The 12,984-nt window shown below is 47.3% G+C and overlaps 1 protein-coding gene across 1 annotated transcript in view; it reads right to left on the bottom strand.

Moving 5' to 3' along the window:
- Positions 1-10,747: 10,747 nt before the first annotated feature.
- The window catches only part of LOC119172553 (group 10 secretory phospholipase A2), a 97,379-nt gene continuing 95,142 nt past the window's right edge, over positions 10,748-12,984 (bottom strand). Inside the window, exon 4 of the mRNA XM_037423710.2 lies at positions 10,748-12,389. Within this exon, the coding sequence (XP_037279607.2) occupies positions 12,220-12,389 (170 nt within the window). The 3' untranslated portion in view covers positions 10,748-12,219. The remainder of the gene's footprint in view (positions 12,390-12,984) is intronic.

The raw sequence follows: 12,984 nt of genomic DNA on the forward strand, positions 1-12,984 counted from the left end.
ATGATTTGGAGCAGATGATGGAAGACGAGAAAACCTGAGCCACTGCAAAATGCATTCTCAGGTTCTCCGGGATAATACCGTGCATGACGGCATGACGAATGCTTCGAGGTAAGTCTCATTCTGCCTACATGAAGACCCGTATTCTATCGATGTGCTGCATGGACGTTTATGGAAACCATATAATTGTTGTTTTGACGTGGTATCTAGTAGTGGCAGCCGTGTAGTGTCTTGTGAAAACGTTTGCGGCGTGCTGAAAAATAAATAAAAATAAATTCATACGGTCATGGCATTAAAATGTCCGAAAAGCTTTAAAGTCATGTTTGTTCTCCGTGCTGTGGGAGCATGACCCACTGGCGTTACTGCGAAGCAGCAAACTGAAGCTTAACCACAGCGAGTCAAGTTGAAGTGCTCGCCTAGTTGTGTTTTGTTGTTTTTTTGGTTTTCGTGTTATACTTGTTCTATCTTTCATGAACGCGGCTTTGTTCGCCGGCTTTTACTTGCTGGGAAATTGATACTGCTTTGCACATGGAGAGCATCACTTGGTGTTGTCTGCATTGTTGTGGCAGCCCACAATACAACAATACTTCGGACCTCACTGACGCTTCCGTGAGGCCACTTCTTCCATCACGGAAAAGCAACTCCGCACAGTGAGCGTCTCGTTTTAGCGCGCCAAGTTGACGGCATGGCGCCCAAGTTCCCCGCGCCGACTGCAGAACGTATAGCGCGCGTTTCGCACGCGCTCCCGTTTCGGCAAAACACACCGACTCGCCTGCGACTTCTCCCGCGTCTCTCAAGCATTGCAGAGCTCGCTGCCAGGGCCAGGCGCGGCGTTGTCGTCGCTCCGCAAACTTGAGCTTCGGGTCCCTATTGCAGTCGATGGCCACGCAAAAATGCCGTAACACTTGTTAATTATTGCTCGAAGGACGACGCTACTCCCAGTGGACATCGACAACTTGCGAAAAAGCTACAGCGGCCGAAGAAACGATTCTCAGCCGTAGTTCTGCACTGCCTGAATTCGACTCGTGTGGCGAAAGGATTCCTGAAAATCGATCGGAGCACAGCGACGTTAGTCTTTACGTGCTTACCGCGCCAAGACACCGGGAGCTGCAAGACGGCGACACTAGAGGACGTTTGCTAATGATGCCATGGAAACCGGGCAAGCGAAAACTGAAATTCCAACCTCACTCGAAAGAAATGTTTTCCTGACTGGTGTATTGCAAACAGGCTAGTCAAAAAGATGCTTCGCATTTGATTTATATGGCTTTAATTTATTGTATAATTTTTCAGATTATGTTCTTTATCTTTGCGCTGTTTGCCACTCTGATGAGCAATAATGCTTGTACTCACTATGTACAGCTGCCCGCACTGCGTTTCTCATCGCGCTGCTTTCGGTTTACGGTCACCATCTTTTTTATTTATCAGCTTAATTTACATGATGAGTATCTTAGTAGGCCTTTCCAAGATTATGATTGACCTGTACGTTTGCCTGTGGGGTACCTTCGCCGCTAGAGAATACTTCGGAGCGCTTTTAGCCGTTAGGGTACAGTAAAGATATGTATCAATGCATTGTACACCCGCATACAAGTGAAGTTCGGTGGATGAGCCGAATATTCTGTCGAGAGAGTGCGCGCGTATGTGTGTGCTTAGATGTCAGCAGAACTTGCGAAGGTTTAGTAGCAATAGAGAGTTTTAGTACTGCGTACGCTGCGTACGTGGCGGCATTGCGTACGTAAGGACGCCACGTTCTGCGTAGTGCGCATGCGCAGACCGCAACGCGCACGTATCGCGTTACGTACGCAGCCGCTACGTACGCACGCATGAGATGCGTGCGTGCGTACGTATGAGCAGATCGCACCGCTCTCGAACAAGTTCGCGACAGCGCGAGACTTCGTTTTGCAAAATGGCGGCATCGAAGGCATGCACCGGCCGGCTCTGTGGCTTAAAATATGGCCATAATCTGGCTATAACACTTGGATTGGCTCACATTGGCTGTCAACAACACGTGCTTCTACTTTGATCTACCAGATGACGCAACACGCTTCACGCTCGTTACGTACGCGGGTACTACGGCGTACTAAAAGCCGATCAGTGGCAAACGACGCCACGTAACGCAAGGCGCTTGCGTGATGCGTACGTAGCACCATTCCGCAGAACTAAAACTCTCTATTGTTAGTCTCTCGCTTGAGTATACCTTAGCACTCGTTCGATGAGTCACACTGTAATATGCTTGAACGTGATTTATCAGACCTTGAAACTTTGTCTGGCTTTTACCAATATTATGAACCTCTGGTTAGTGAAAATTATCGCAGTGATAGACTCCGACAAGATATGTTCCGGCGGGTACAACTATGCCCACCATGCACTGCAGCATTAATCCCGCCGCCAAGTCAAGTTAAAACAATTGCGGCCGAGATTCCTGCCCAAAATCTCACAGAGTGCCAAAGCATTGATAAAATCTACGACACGTTTTCCTTATGCAGACATATTTACTGTAAAAGTGCCCAGCAATTATGCTGTTATAGTAGCATCGCTTCGTTTATAAATCATGTCAGCGCGAAGCGACGAAAACAAAGGTGGTTAGGGGGGGGGGGGGGGTGTTGCGCAAAAAGTTTCGGGAAAAAAGGTTTGAGCCCCCCCCCCCCCCCCCCAACCACCCTTCCTTGCCACGCCACTGTCAGAATATGTCAACAACTTGCTTTTCGCGCGTAAGAAGAGGCACATGAGCTCTGTTTACGCCCGGGCCAGGCGCGGTGGGGGGTAGCGGATCTGACTTCATCAGTGACGGATTGCCATTACGTCATCAGATACCTGCAATGAATGACGGAGCAGCTCCTTCTTTCAGTTTCTGTTTTGACTCGTCGTTTATTGCCTAATGAAAATTACTGACGAGTGTCTGGGCAAAGTGAACCAACATAGCTTTTGGAGGACTGTCAATACTATTCGAAAACAACATTATCTCAGTATGGTCGAAAATACACCGGAGTTCCCCTTTAAGTGAGTGAGCGCTTATGGGTGTAAGTAGTCGGGAGTATAAAGTGAGTGAGTGCCTACAAGTGTGAGTAGTCGTGCGTATGAACGTGAGTGAGGGAATATGAGTGTGAGCAGACGTGAATACGAAGGTGTGAGTGGGGGCGAAGGCTGAGAATATTGTGGTGAGTGAGTATGCGGGAGTAGTCCCTGAAAGTGCCGACCTTTGCCAGAGGGCCGCGCCTGTATACCGCGCTCGCGTTTGGGGCGCTTTCTTTCTCTTCGCTGGGAGCACTCTCAGGCCACATTCACACTTGAGAAGGGAAACGAAAACGAAAACATTAGCGATGATGACAGAAATGAGCAGAAAAGGAATGTGGACACAGGTGTATCGTCATTTCGAATCGAAGCACCGCGGGAACTTTGCTTCGAGCTTCGAATTCGTCGAATGAGTTTTGAGCCAGCGAACAGAAAAACTATTTGTCATGCATTATCGCTAAAGCATGCCGATCGGTAAAACCATTATCAGTAAAACGATGCACAAGCTCTCAAAAAAAAAACTTCATTGTAATAAATTGGGCCACCTGCACAAACAACGCTTTACAAACGCATGACTTCACGCATCAAAACAGATGTTATTTGACGCAGCGCCAACACAGTGTAGCTAGCCTAGGTTGGCAGATTAAAACTGGTTACTACCGCCAAATATAGCGACTGTCTCAGGATCTGGCAAGGTGCACTTCGTTCCATAATGACAGAAAAAAAAGTGGTTATTCGCCTGGTGTGCGACCAAAAGTGGCGCTGCAAACCGTGTCTGTATGACGTCAGAGCAAGAAATCGCACGCTTACGTCTGCTACGTTGGCCTGGCACCACGTAGAAACCACAGTCGTAGTAAAACTCAACGAAGAATTTCAGTTGGCTATCTTCCGTATGGCAGCTAACGACACCGTTCGAATAACCATCTGCTTCTGAGATTCAGTTTTGAAGCACAGCTCTCTGTCTCTCAGAGCTGTGACCGCTTGTCTCCGAGCGCCGAGTGCTACGCAGCGGTAAAGCACTGTTCTGTGTCTTAGCGTACTTCGTTCACTCTTGAAAAGAGTGTTAGCTATCACAAGTATTCTGTGGACTCTAAGCTGAAGAAAAAGTAGATAGTCAAGCTCAGGATCAAAAAGTGCCTCACGCCTTCATCGACCATATTCAGCAAGCATTAGGCTGACAAAGACTTCTGCTGTACCCGATGTACGCGCCCCTCTTCGGTAATATTGTAACTACGCTTAAGTACCTAATGAGTATTTTAGCCATTTATTGCACGCAGGTAATCGCACAGGTGACTTACAGCAGATGCGGTGAAGTCCCAAAACCTGCCGCGAATGCCCCTAGACAGGGAGCCGACGACGCGACCTCCTAATCGCCTCTTAGGTAAATGCGCCACGGGAGCGCAGCCGAGCGGCGTAAGATGTCTGGGACAAAGGCTGTAGGTAGATCAAGTACAGCCCTGATCAACAACTTGTACCCCTTGTATATCTAGGGAAGCGTGTCCCAGGACACGCTTCCCTAGATATACAAGGGGTAGCGGATGAGAGTGGAGTCCCCGCTCTAATGTGAAACGTGAGAGGATACGACTCCATGGATCTTAAGGTGAATAGTGCACTCTAGGTAAATGTTTGAATGCATGGCCCCTAGGTAAGCTTTCCCTGTAGAGTTAGTGGATAAGCTCTATGCCCACGGCCAGTAGAGCGCTGCGGCCGCTCATAGCGTCTCTCCAAGGCAAGAAGTGCCTCTGATATAAATGCAGCTCCTGCATGTCTTTATTTCAGCTATCGGTCATTAGCACCTATTTTCTGTTAGATTGCATACAGATGGTGGCTCACACACTCATTGAGGCAATATAACAGACTCTGGAGGAAAATATTGGCTGGTAAAGCCACATGAGTGCCATAGGGCCAGCATCTTGGTATGTTGTCATTGTTGTCATTACAGTACTTTGGAGAAGTGCTGAATATAGCAGATTGAAGCACTCCAATTTTCGCAGTATAAACCATAAACAAGCGTGTTACCGTGAGCGGAAATGAGCGTTTGAAGTTATCTTTATTAGATGGTGCCACCATCTTCGTACCGCACCAGTATTTGAGGGTGAGAGCATGGCGGTGCAGCCGAAGGCGAAGGCTTGCTCGCACATCGTCTGAATTGTAGCGTCTCGTCTTCCGTGTTGTCTGTTGGTGTGAGCCAACAACTCAACTTTATGTGACTGTCTCTAAGTGTGATGAAACAGAGAGTCACGAAACAGATGAAAATGCCTGGTGTGATTGTAGCATGCACTGGCGGAGAGCTTGTGCATCGTTTTACAGATAATGGTTTTACCGAGATGCGAGTGAGATCACCTGAAAGTTGAGTGTTGTCCCATCATTGTGGACCCCGTGCGGTTATAGTTTTGAATGCAAAAACCCCTGGGGAGCTTTTCCTCTAGATTCGGTATATTAACGCTAAGCACTCACCGAAGTGAAAGAGAACGGGGTGTTTGTATGATGATAGGACCTTTGATATAATGCCAACCGCACGCTCGGCTTGTAAGCCCTACACGTAGTGCTCAAGTACAAAATCTGTCTCACTTGTTCACAGCAGGGTTTGCTGTTACCAGGATGTGTTTGTTTTTCACTAAGCCCGAAGAATGGTGCCTTATTTTTTTAGTGTGTGATCTGTATTAAGCTTCAAAAATGAATAAATAGAAAAACACCTGCTTGGGGAACTAAGCCGCAAGGAAATCTGTACGGGTTTCTCAGAAAAAAAAGCTTCTTAGTTGCCGAAGAATTTGCTCTGGTTACGAAAAATTTACACTAAACTTTAATGGTCTTTATTGCATTTCTATAAAGCCACAGTCATTTGTGCCAGGAATGTCTCAGAAATACAGACGCTGATATCGCATTTGCTGCAGGTATCATGAAGTTACAGATACAAGATACCAAATAAGTATACCAGATGGTATCGAGCATACATGTATCTTCGGTTCTCCCTGGTGCTGCTGAATAAATTTGCAAATAAACGCCGTTAAAGAACACACTAATAATAGGCGGTTCCTAGTGTTATGGATTGCCGTTTCTACAGCTGACACAATTTCCGTCATTATTACCCCGCAATCGCGCGGATGCGAGACCTATCCACCAACAGTCATGCTGTGTCTCGCAGAAAGAACGTCAAGCAATCAAAGAGGAAGTGAATGAAATGATGAACGATGATGGTATTAGCCTTCGAACAGTCTGTAGTCATCACCAGTCGTCCTGGTCAACAAAAAAGATGGTATGCTTCACTTCGGTGTGGATGACAGATAGCTCAACAACGTAACAAAAAAAAAGGACTTCTACCCGCTGCCATTTACTAGTTTGACATGCTACCGAGAGCGAAGTATTTTTCTTCATTTGATTTGAAAAGCGGCTATTGGCAAATCGAGGTTGATGAGCGCGACCACGAAAAAACCGCTCTTGTAATGCCGGATAGTCTCTGCGAATTTTGAGTGCTCCTTTTTGGTCTCTTCTCTGCGCCAGCTACCTCCCAGCGCATGATGGACAGTGTTAGCCGACTAAAACTTGCAAAGCTGCCTTGTCTACTTAATGACGTGATCGTGTTTACAGCGACCTTCTAACATCTGAATTGGCTAAGAAAAATACTCGGGGCCACCCGAACGGCCAAAATATGCAAGTTCGGTATTGAGGAACTGCAGTTTTTTCGCCATGTTGTGAGTGGGGAAGGCGTCCTTTTTAACCCCCAGTAAAACAGCCATTAAAGCAGCCTTCATGACTCCTATTGATAGATAAGCGTTCAACAGTTCCTTGGGTTATGTGCATACTACCTACGCTCTGTAAAGAGGTTTTCAGAAGTCTAGAATGGGAATAGTTAGGCATAAAGGTTAATGGAAAGTACTTTAGTAACCTCCGCTTCGCCGATGACATTGCATTGCTGAGTAACTCAGGATACGAATTGCAACTCATGATTACGGAGTTAGACAGGGAGAGCAGAAAAGTAGGTCTTAAAATTATCCTGCACAAAACGAAAGTAATGTACAATAACCCCAGAAAAGAACAGCGCTTCGAGATAGGTAATAGTGCACTGGAAGTTGTAAAAGACTATGTCTGCTTGGAACAGGTAATAAACGCGGAGCCGAACCACGAGACTGAAGTAACTAGACGAATGAGAATGGGGTGGAGCACATTTGGCAAGCACTCTCAAATCATGACAGGTAGACTGCCACTATCCCTCAAAAGAAAGGTATATAACAGCTGCGTGTTGCCGGTACTTAGCTACGGAGCAGAATTGATTGATTTGTAGGGTTTAACGTCCCAAAACCACCATATGATTATGATAGATGTCGTAGTGGAGAGCTCCGGAAATTTTGACCACCTGGGGTTCTTTAACGTGCACCTAAATTTGAGCACACGGGCCTACAACATTTTCGCCTCCGCTGCAGCCGGGATTTGATCCCACGACCTGCGGGTCAGCAGCCGAGTACCGAGCCACTAGAACACCACGGCGGGTCTACGGATCAGAAACCTGGAGACTTACAAAGAGGGTTGAGCTTAAATTGAGGAAGACGCAGCGAGCGATGGAAAGAGAAATGGTAGGTGAAACCTTAACAGACAAGAAGAGAGCAGAGTGGATTAGGGAACAAACCGGAGTTGATGATATAATAGTTGAAAACAAGAAGAAGAAATGAATATGGGCGGTATGTAGCATTAAGACAGGATAACCGCTGGTCATTAGTAGAACTAACTGGATTCTTAGGGAAGACAAGCGGGTTAGGGGGAAACAGAAGGTTGGGTGGGCAGATGAGATTGAGAAGTTTGCGGATATAAATTGGCAGCAGCAAGCACAGTACTGAGTTGACTGGAGGAACATGAGAGAGGCCTTTGTCCTGCAGTAGACGTAGTCATGCTGATGATGATGATGGCGACCTACGCTCTAGAGGAAATTTTTCGAAGATTGCGAACAACTTACTCGCCTCTTCAGAGATGACACACCGTTTATTTAGAGCTCTGAACAGTAAACGGCGTTCACCGAGCTGTGGCATCGACTGGAATCACCACCTGTTCCTGGGTTCTTTCACGAGGATGCCAAAACAGAAATTCATACCGACGCCTGTAACAATGACCTGGACGTGGTATCCATGCAGCGGCAGGAGGAATTTGAAAAAGTTATCGCCTACACAAGTCGCACCGTGCCACGACCAGAGTACAACTAGAGCACCACGGAAAAGAACTGCCTTGCCGTCGCATGGACACTTGCTAAGTTTCGGCCTTACCTTTCGGACGTCTATTCGAAGTAGTGACGGATCATCACTCGCTGGGACGGTTGGCGAACGTAAGAGATCTTTCCGAACGATTAGCCTGGTGGAACCTATGACTGAAGAAGTATGACGTCACTATCCTGTGTAAGTCAGGTAACGCACACGTAGATGCAGGCATGATGTCCTGTGCGCCAGTTGAGCCTACTGCTCAAAACCTCGAAGATAAATGGCCTTTTTTGGGAGCCGTAAGCATACCAGACGTACCTACAAAGCAGACTGTGGATGCTGGATTGCGACCTATAATTGAACATATTGAAGGCCGCAACGTATCTGTGCCCCCGCATATAGCTCGCGGATTGTCATCCTTTTACTTGCGACAAAGTGTGTTGTACAAGATTAACGCTCCTACCAGCGAGCAAACTTATCTGTTGGTCGTTCCAGCAGGGCTTCATGACAAAGTTCTATTTGTGTGACATAACGACCCTCCATCTGGCCACTTGGGCATCACTCGAGTCCTTGCTAAGGTACACAAGTCTTACTACTGGCCGTAACTTTGCGCTTGCTTTAAACAAGACGTTCGAGCCTGCCGCGGATACCAGCGCCGAAAGTTCCCATTTGTGAAGCCCACGGAATTATTTCAGCCTATTGAGCCAGCCAGAACATCTTTAGATCAGGTCGTCACGTACCTCCTGGGGCCGTTTGTCTTGTAGTCTTCGGAAAAAACGTGTATAATCGTCAACACATATTATTGAGCCCGCTGTGTAGAAACAAAGGCTCTTCCGAAAGATGGAGCTTCTGAAATTGTTCAGTTTTTTGTAAAGAGTGCTGTACTTCGCCATGGCGCTCCATCCTGCGTCGTCACATAACGAGGAACGGTGTTTGTGGCATTCCTCCTTGAACACGCCTTCCAGCTAAGTTACAACACGCATCGCAGAACTACAGCCTATCACCCACAAACAAACGGGTTAACTGTAAGGCTGAACGAAACGATGACTGATATGCTGGCTATGTACATAGACGTGCAGCACAAGATGTGGGATGAGGTACTGCCTTACGTAACATTCGCGTATAATACCATTACGCAAGAGACCCCACGCTCCACGCCATTTCGTGCTATATGGTCGTGATGTTCAGACGACGTGAGATTTAATGCTCCCAAACGTCATTGACAGAATCGACAATCTTGATGAAGATGCTGAATATTTTGTTCAACGAGCCGAGGGTGCGCGCCAACTGGCCTGGGTGAACATAAAAAAAAACAGTGCATCGACACACCGCGCTACAACCTCCGTCACAGGCAAGTCGACTACCAATGGGGTTACTAAGTGCTAGTTTGAACCTCCGTTTGCCGCAAATGTTTTTCTGAAAAGCTTCTCAGCCAGTGATTGGGCCCTGACAAGATTCTACGACAAGTTAGTGACGTCAACTACAATGTCCTTGCGGACGGAAGCCAACCAACACAATGCCAACATCCGCGGCCGGAGGTTGTGCACGTACCACACATTGTAACATTCATGGTTTTCCGGACATAAATTTTTGTTTATATTTATCGCAAGTGCTTTGTTTAGCATTGAGGCGATGCTCTTTCGGGAGGAGGAGCAATTCGACGCACTTTATCTTCATCTGCCAGCGAGAAATAGGCAGATGGAGGCGCAGTAGTTCTCGTGTCCGTGCCTTTGTTTTGGCTGTGCTGTGTCGACTTCTCTTGGGACTTCGACTTGTGAAGCCGCCTTGTAAAAGTCGCCTTTGTTTAGAACATGACAATATAAAACAACCGGTACCAATAAACCCACCCAAAACAGAGGTGTCATGTCTGGTAGTAGCATAACCCATCTCCATCCTTATCTGATCACCTCCCGCAAAAGGGCTTTGTGACTGACACGCCTGCTGTCAGGTAAAATTAATTAATGCTTCATAAAACAACTTCACCAGTGAAGCCTGAATCGAGGATTATTCTGACTATTCTCCTAATAATAATGGTGACGATCATTGCAGCAGTGTGAGAGAGGTTCAGACTTCGCCCATGGCGTAATTGAGAAAACCGTGAGGCCTGGACGGAATATAAGCTTCTGTGTAACGTTTGTCGCATAATAAGAAACCCGAGCCCTACACCAAGCACTCCGTGTTTATTCGACTGCTCGTGACTCCACTTCCTCTTTGTCCTCTGCGACGCTCTGCTCCTTGTTGCCGCGCGTCCGCAATCATCAGCAACAAGGTTCATATTAGATGCCCATCGGCTTCTATTGTTTCTGACAAAATCAAAATAGTTAAATAACGTCTAATTTTATTTGTGGCAGCTTCTTGACTTTGCCGGTAAGTGGGCCCCTACAATAACAAGTCAGGTGCCACATCATTGCATTGAAACAGCAACACTGCAGAAACTTCTTTTCGAAAGACCATACGGTGGATCCACAACTCCCACTATGGCTCCTAGAAAAAAGAAAGTCTCGCAAAGTGAATAAAATACGGAACGGTAACATTAGTATTAAGAGATACTAAGTGAATGAAATGGATCAGTAACATTTATTGATGAAATATATGCAGCTTGTGAAGCATTAAAATAATTAAAACAGTACGACAGTAATGTCTGTGTCGCATAACAGTGCAGAATACACAGGTTGGCAAATACAATGGTCCTAGCTCTTCTCTTTTCTGCCATATAACACAAACACGCGCTCACTGCAAAAACATAACAGTTTTGTACAACAGTCTTTGACAGTGAATTGTCTAACAACAAAAAGCTATCAAGGTTTCGACTCACAATGTCTATTCTACCTGGCCCAGTGCACGCCACAGAAAGCAAACCAATCACAATTTTGAGGTAGGCCTGACGGACCCTGCAAGTGGTTCAGCGCGGACTAGGCTGTGTTTCAGCACTGTGAGCGCCTAGCTGCTTTCTCACCATTGACTGTTCGTAAGACTCAGTGGCTTGCTCACTGGCCTTACCAGAGGGATCTGCAGCTCTTGGCTCATGTGATGGCGGTATGTCACTAGAACTTTCTTCGGCAACAGGAAACTGCACCGCGCTTGTGTGCTCAGCACGTCGTGTGGTACTGAGAGAAAATCTGTGTGAAGTCGTTGTTGCTGGTGTCGACTGATTTTGAGCTAGTGCGCTCACGTTGTCCTTCGAAAGCCTCACCGGAGTCGTGCTTGAAGTCGCAGAGTCTTGGTTCTGCTCGGGCGTTTGTGTAATCGGTACGTTTTGTGCACTCCCTTTTGGGTACTTAGTTAATTTAGCTTCCAAGAAGAAGCCAGTTCCTGGCGAGTGAGAGCCGTACAGTGGCGCTTTCTTTCTAATAAACATTGCCTGACGGTCACTCAAGGCTTCTCTTAGAGCAGTGGGCCTCTGCGGAGGTGGTGACGTCAATTCCGGTATGAGAGGGTCCTCTGCGATGTCACTCGACGTCACGACGCTTGCAGTCGAAGATGGAAGTGTCTCGGGGAACGCGGTGGTCAGCTCCTCCGAATGTTCTTTCAGCAAAACAGTACCTGCGCTGACGGCATCGCTCCCATGGAACACATATTGTGGCCCTGGCGTTTCGGGTGGAACCGCACTAATATTCGCCGGTAAGGGTAGGAGTTCTCGAGGATCGATTAGTGCGATCTGCGTGGATTTCTCATGTTCCGTCTTCGCTGGCGGCTCTTCCGGCGTCTTCTTGGCACCGGCGTATGATCGCGACTTCCCGTGGAAAGTCTTGTTTGCGGCGACAGAAGGGTTAGTTGGCAACCACATAGAAGTCCAGGGTGTGGAGCCCTGCCGTGGCCTTTTGTACCTCCAGCCAGGTCGGCGGGCCGATGGATGACCGGAAGGCCGATGACCTTTGACTTTTCGTCTCTTGTGCGGCGTAGGGCCATGTGGCCTCAAATGTGGAGGCACCAGCAGTGCAGTGGGTGTTGGTCCACGAGCATACAGCAGTCCATTATTGTATCGGTCGGCACCCTGTCCCCAATGGAGAGGGGCAGGGCTCGTTAATTGCTATCTCTTTTTTCCGTGCAGAAATCCGTGCAACGCGGCGAACTTGCTGTGCTGACACGAGGCCCTTCTGCGAGGGCACGGGTAGCGGCTGACGCAGTTGGCGAAGTCTATGTCACACTGGCACAGCTGCTGACCGCAGTGGGCGTGTGGACTCAGTGATGACGGGTGCGCTGCAAATGACGGAGAAACAAAAAGTGCACGTTGAGGACACTGAGAGCTCGCCCGCATTTTTCAGCGAAGAAAGACAAATTACTATGCCGAAGGGCACGCTTTCGAAATAGAAAAAAGAAGAAAATAACTATGAGATGGATATACATATCTGACAGTGGCGGGAATCATTGCGCATACAGTGGGACGAACACACACACAGAAAAACTATATTGACAGAACCATTGCTCTTTCTGCCCAGCTTGTTTTCCATGTGTTCGTCCAACTGCATGCGTAACGATTCTCAAAACAGACACTCCACAACTCACAAAGATATAGGTGTCAGACGTAAGCTGCATGCGGAAAAAAGACAGAGAATAAATTTTAAACAGCACATCCAACGGATTACCGCGGGTGGGTTCCTTTTTGAGGGCTTTTTTCGCTTACGGACTTTTAAATAGATTCGGGCTTATTTTTGTCACCTTGTCACTTCAAAAATTTCCCGATGGATTGCTGCGCTTTCTGAGCTTATTTTCACTTTTCCAGCTGATATTCTTTCTGTGCTGAAGCAAACGTTCACCAATAGCGTGTTTGTCATTGATTAATAGAGCGTGTGTC

The sequence above is a fragment of the Rhipicephalus microplus genome, chromosome 4 (genome assembly GCF_043290135.1).
Source record: "Rhipicephalus microplus isolate Deutch F79 chromosome 4, USDA_Rmic, whole genome shotgun sequence".
NCBI lineage: Eukaryota > Metazoa > Arthropoda > Arachnida > Ixodida > Ixodidae > Rhipicephalus > Rhipicephalus microplus.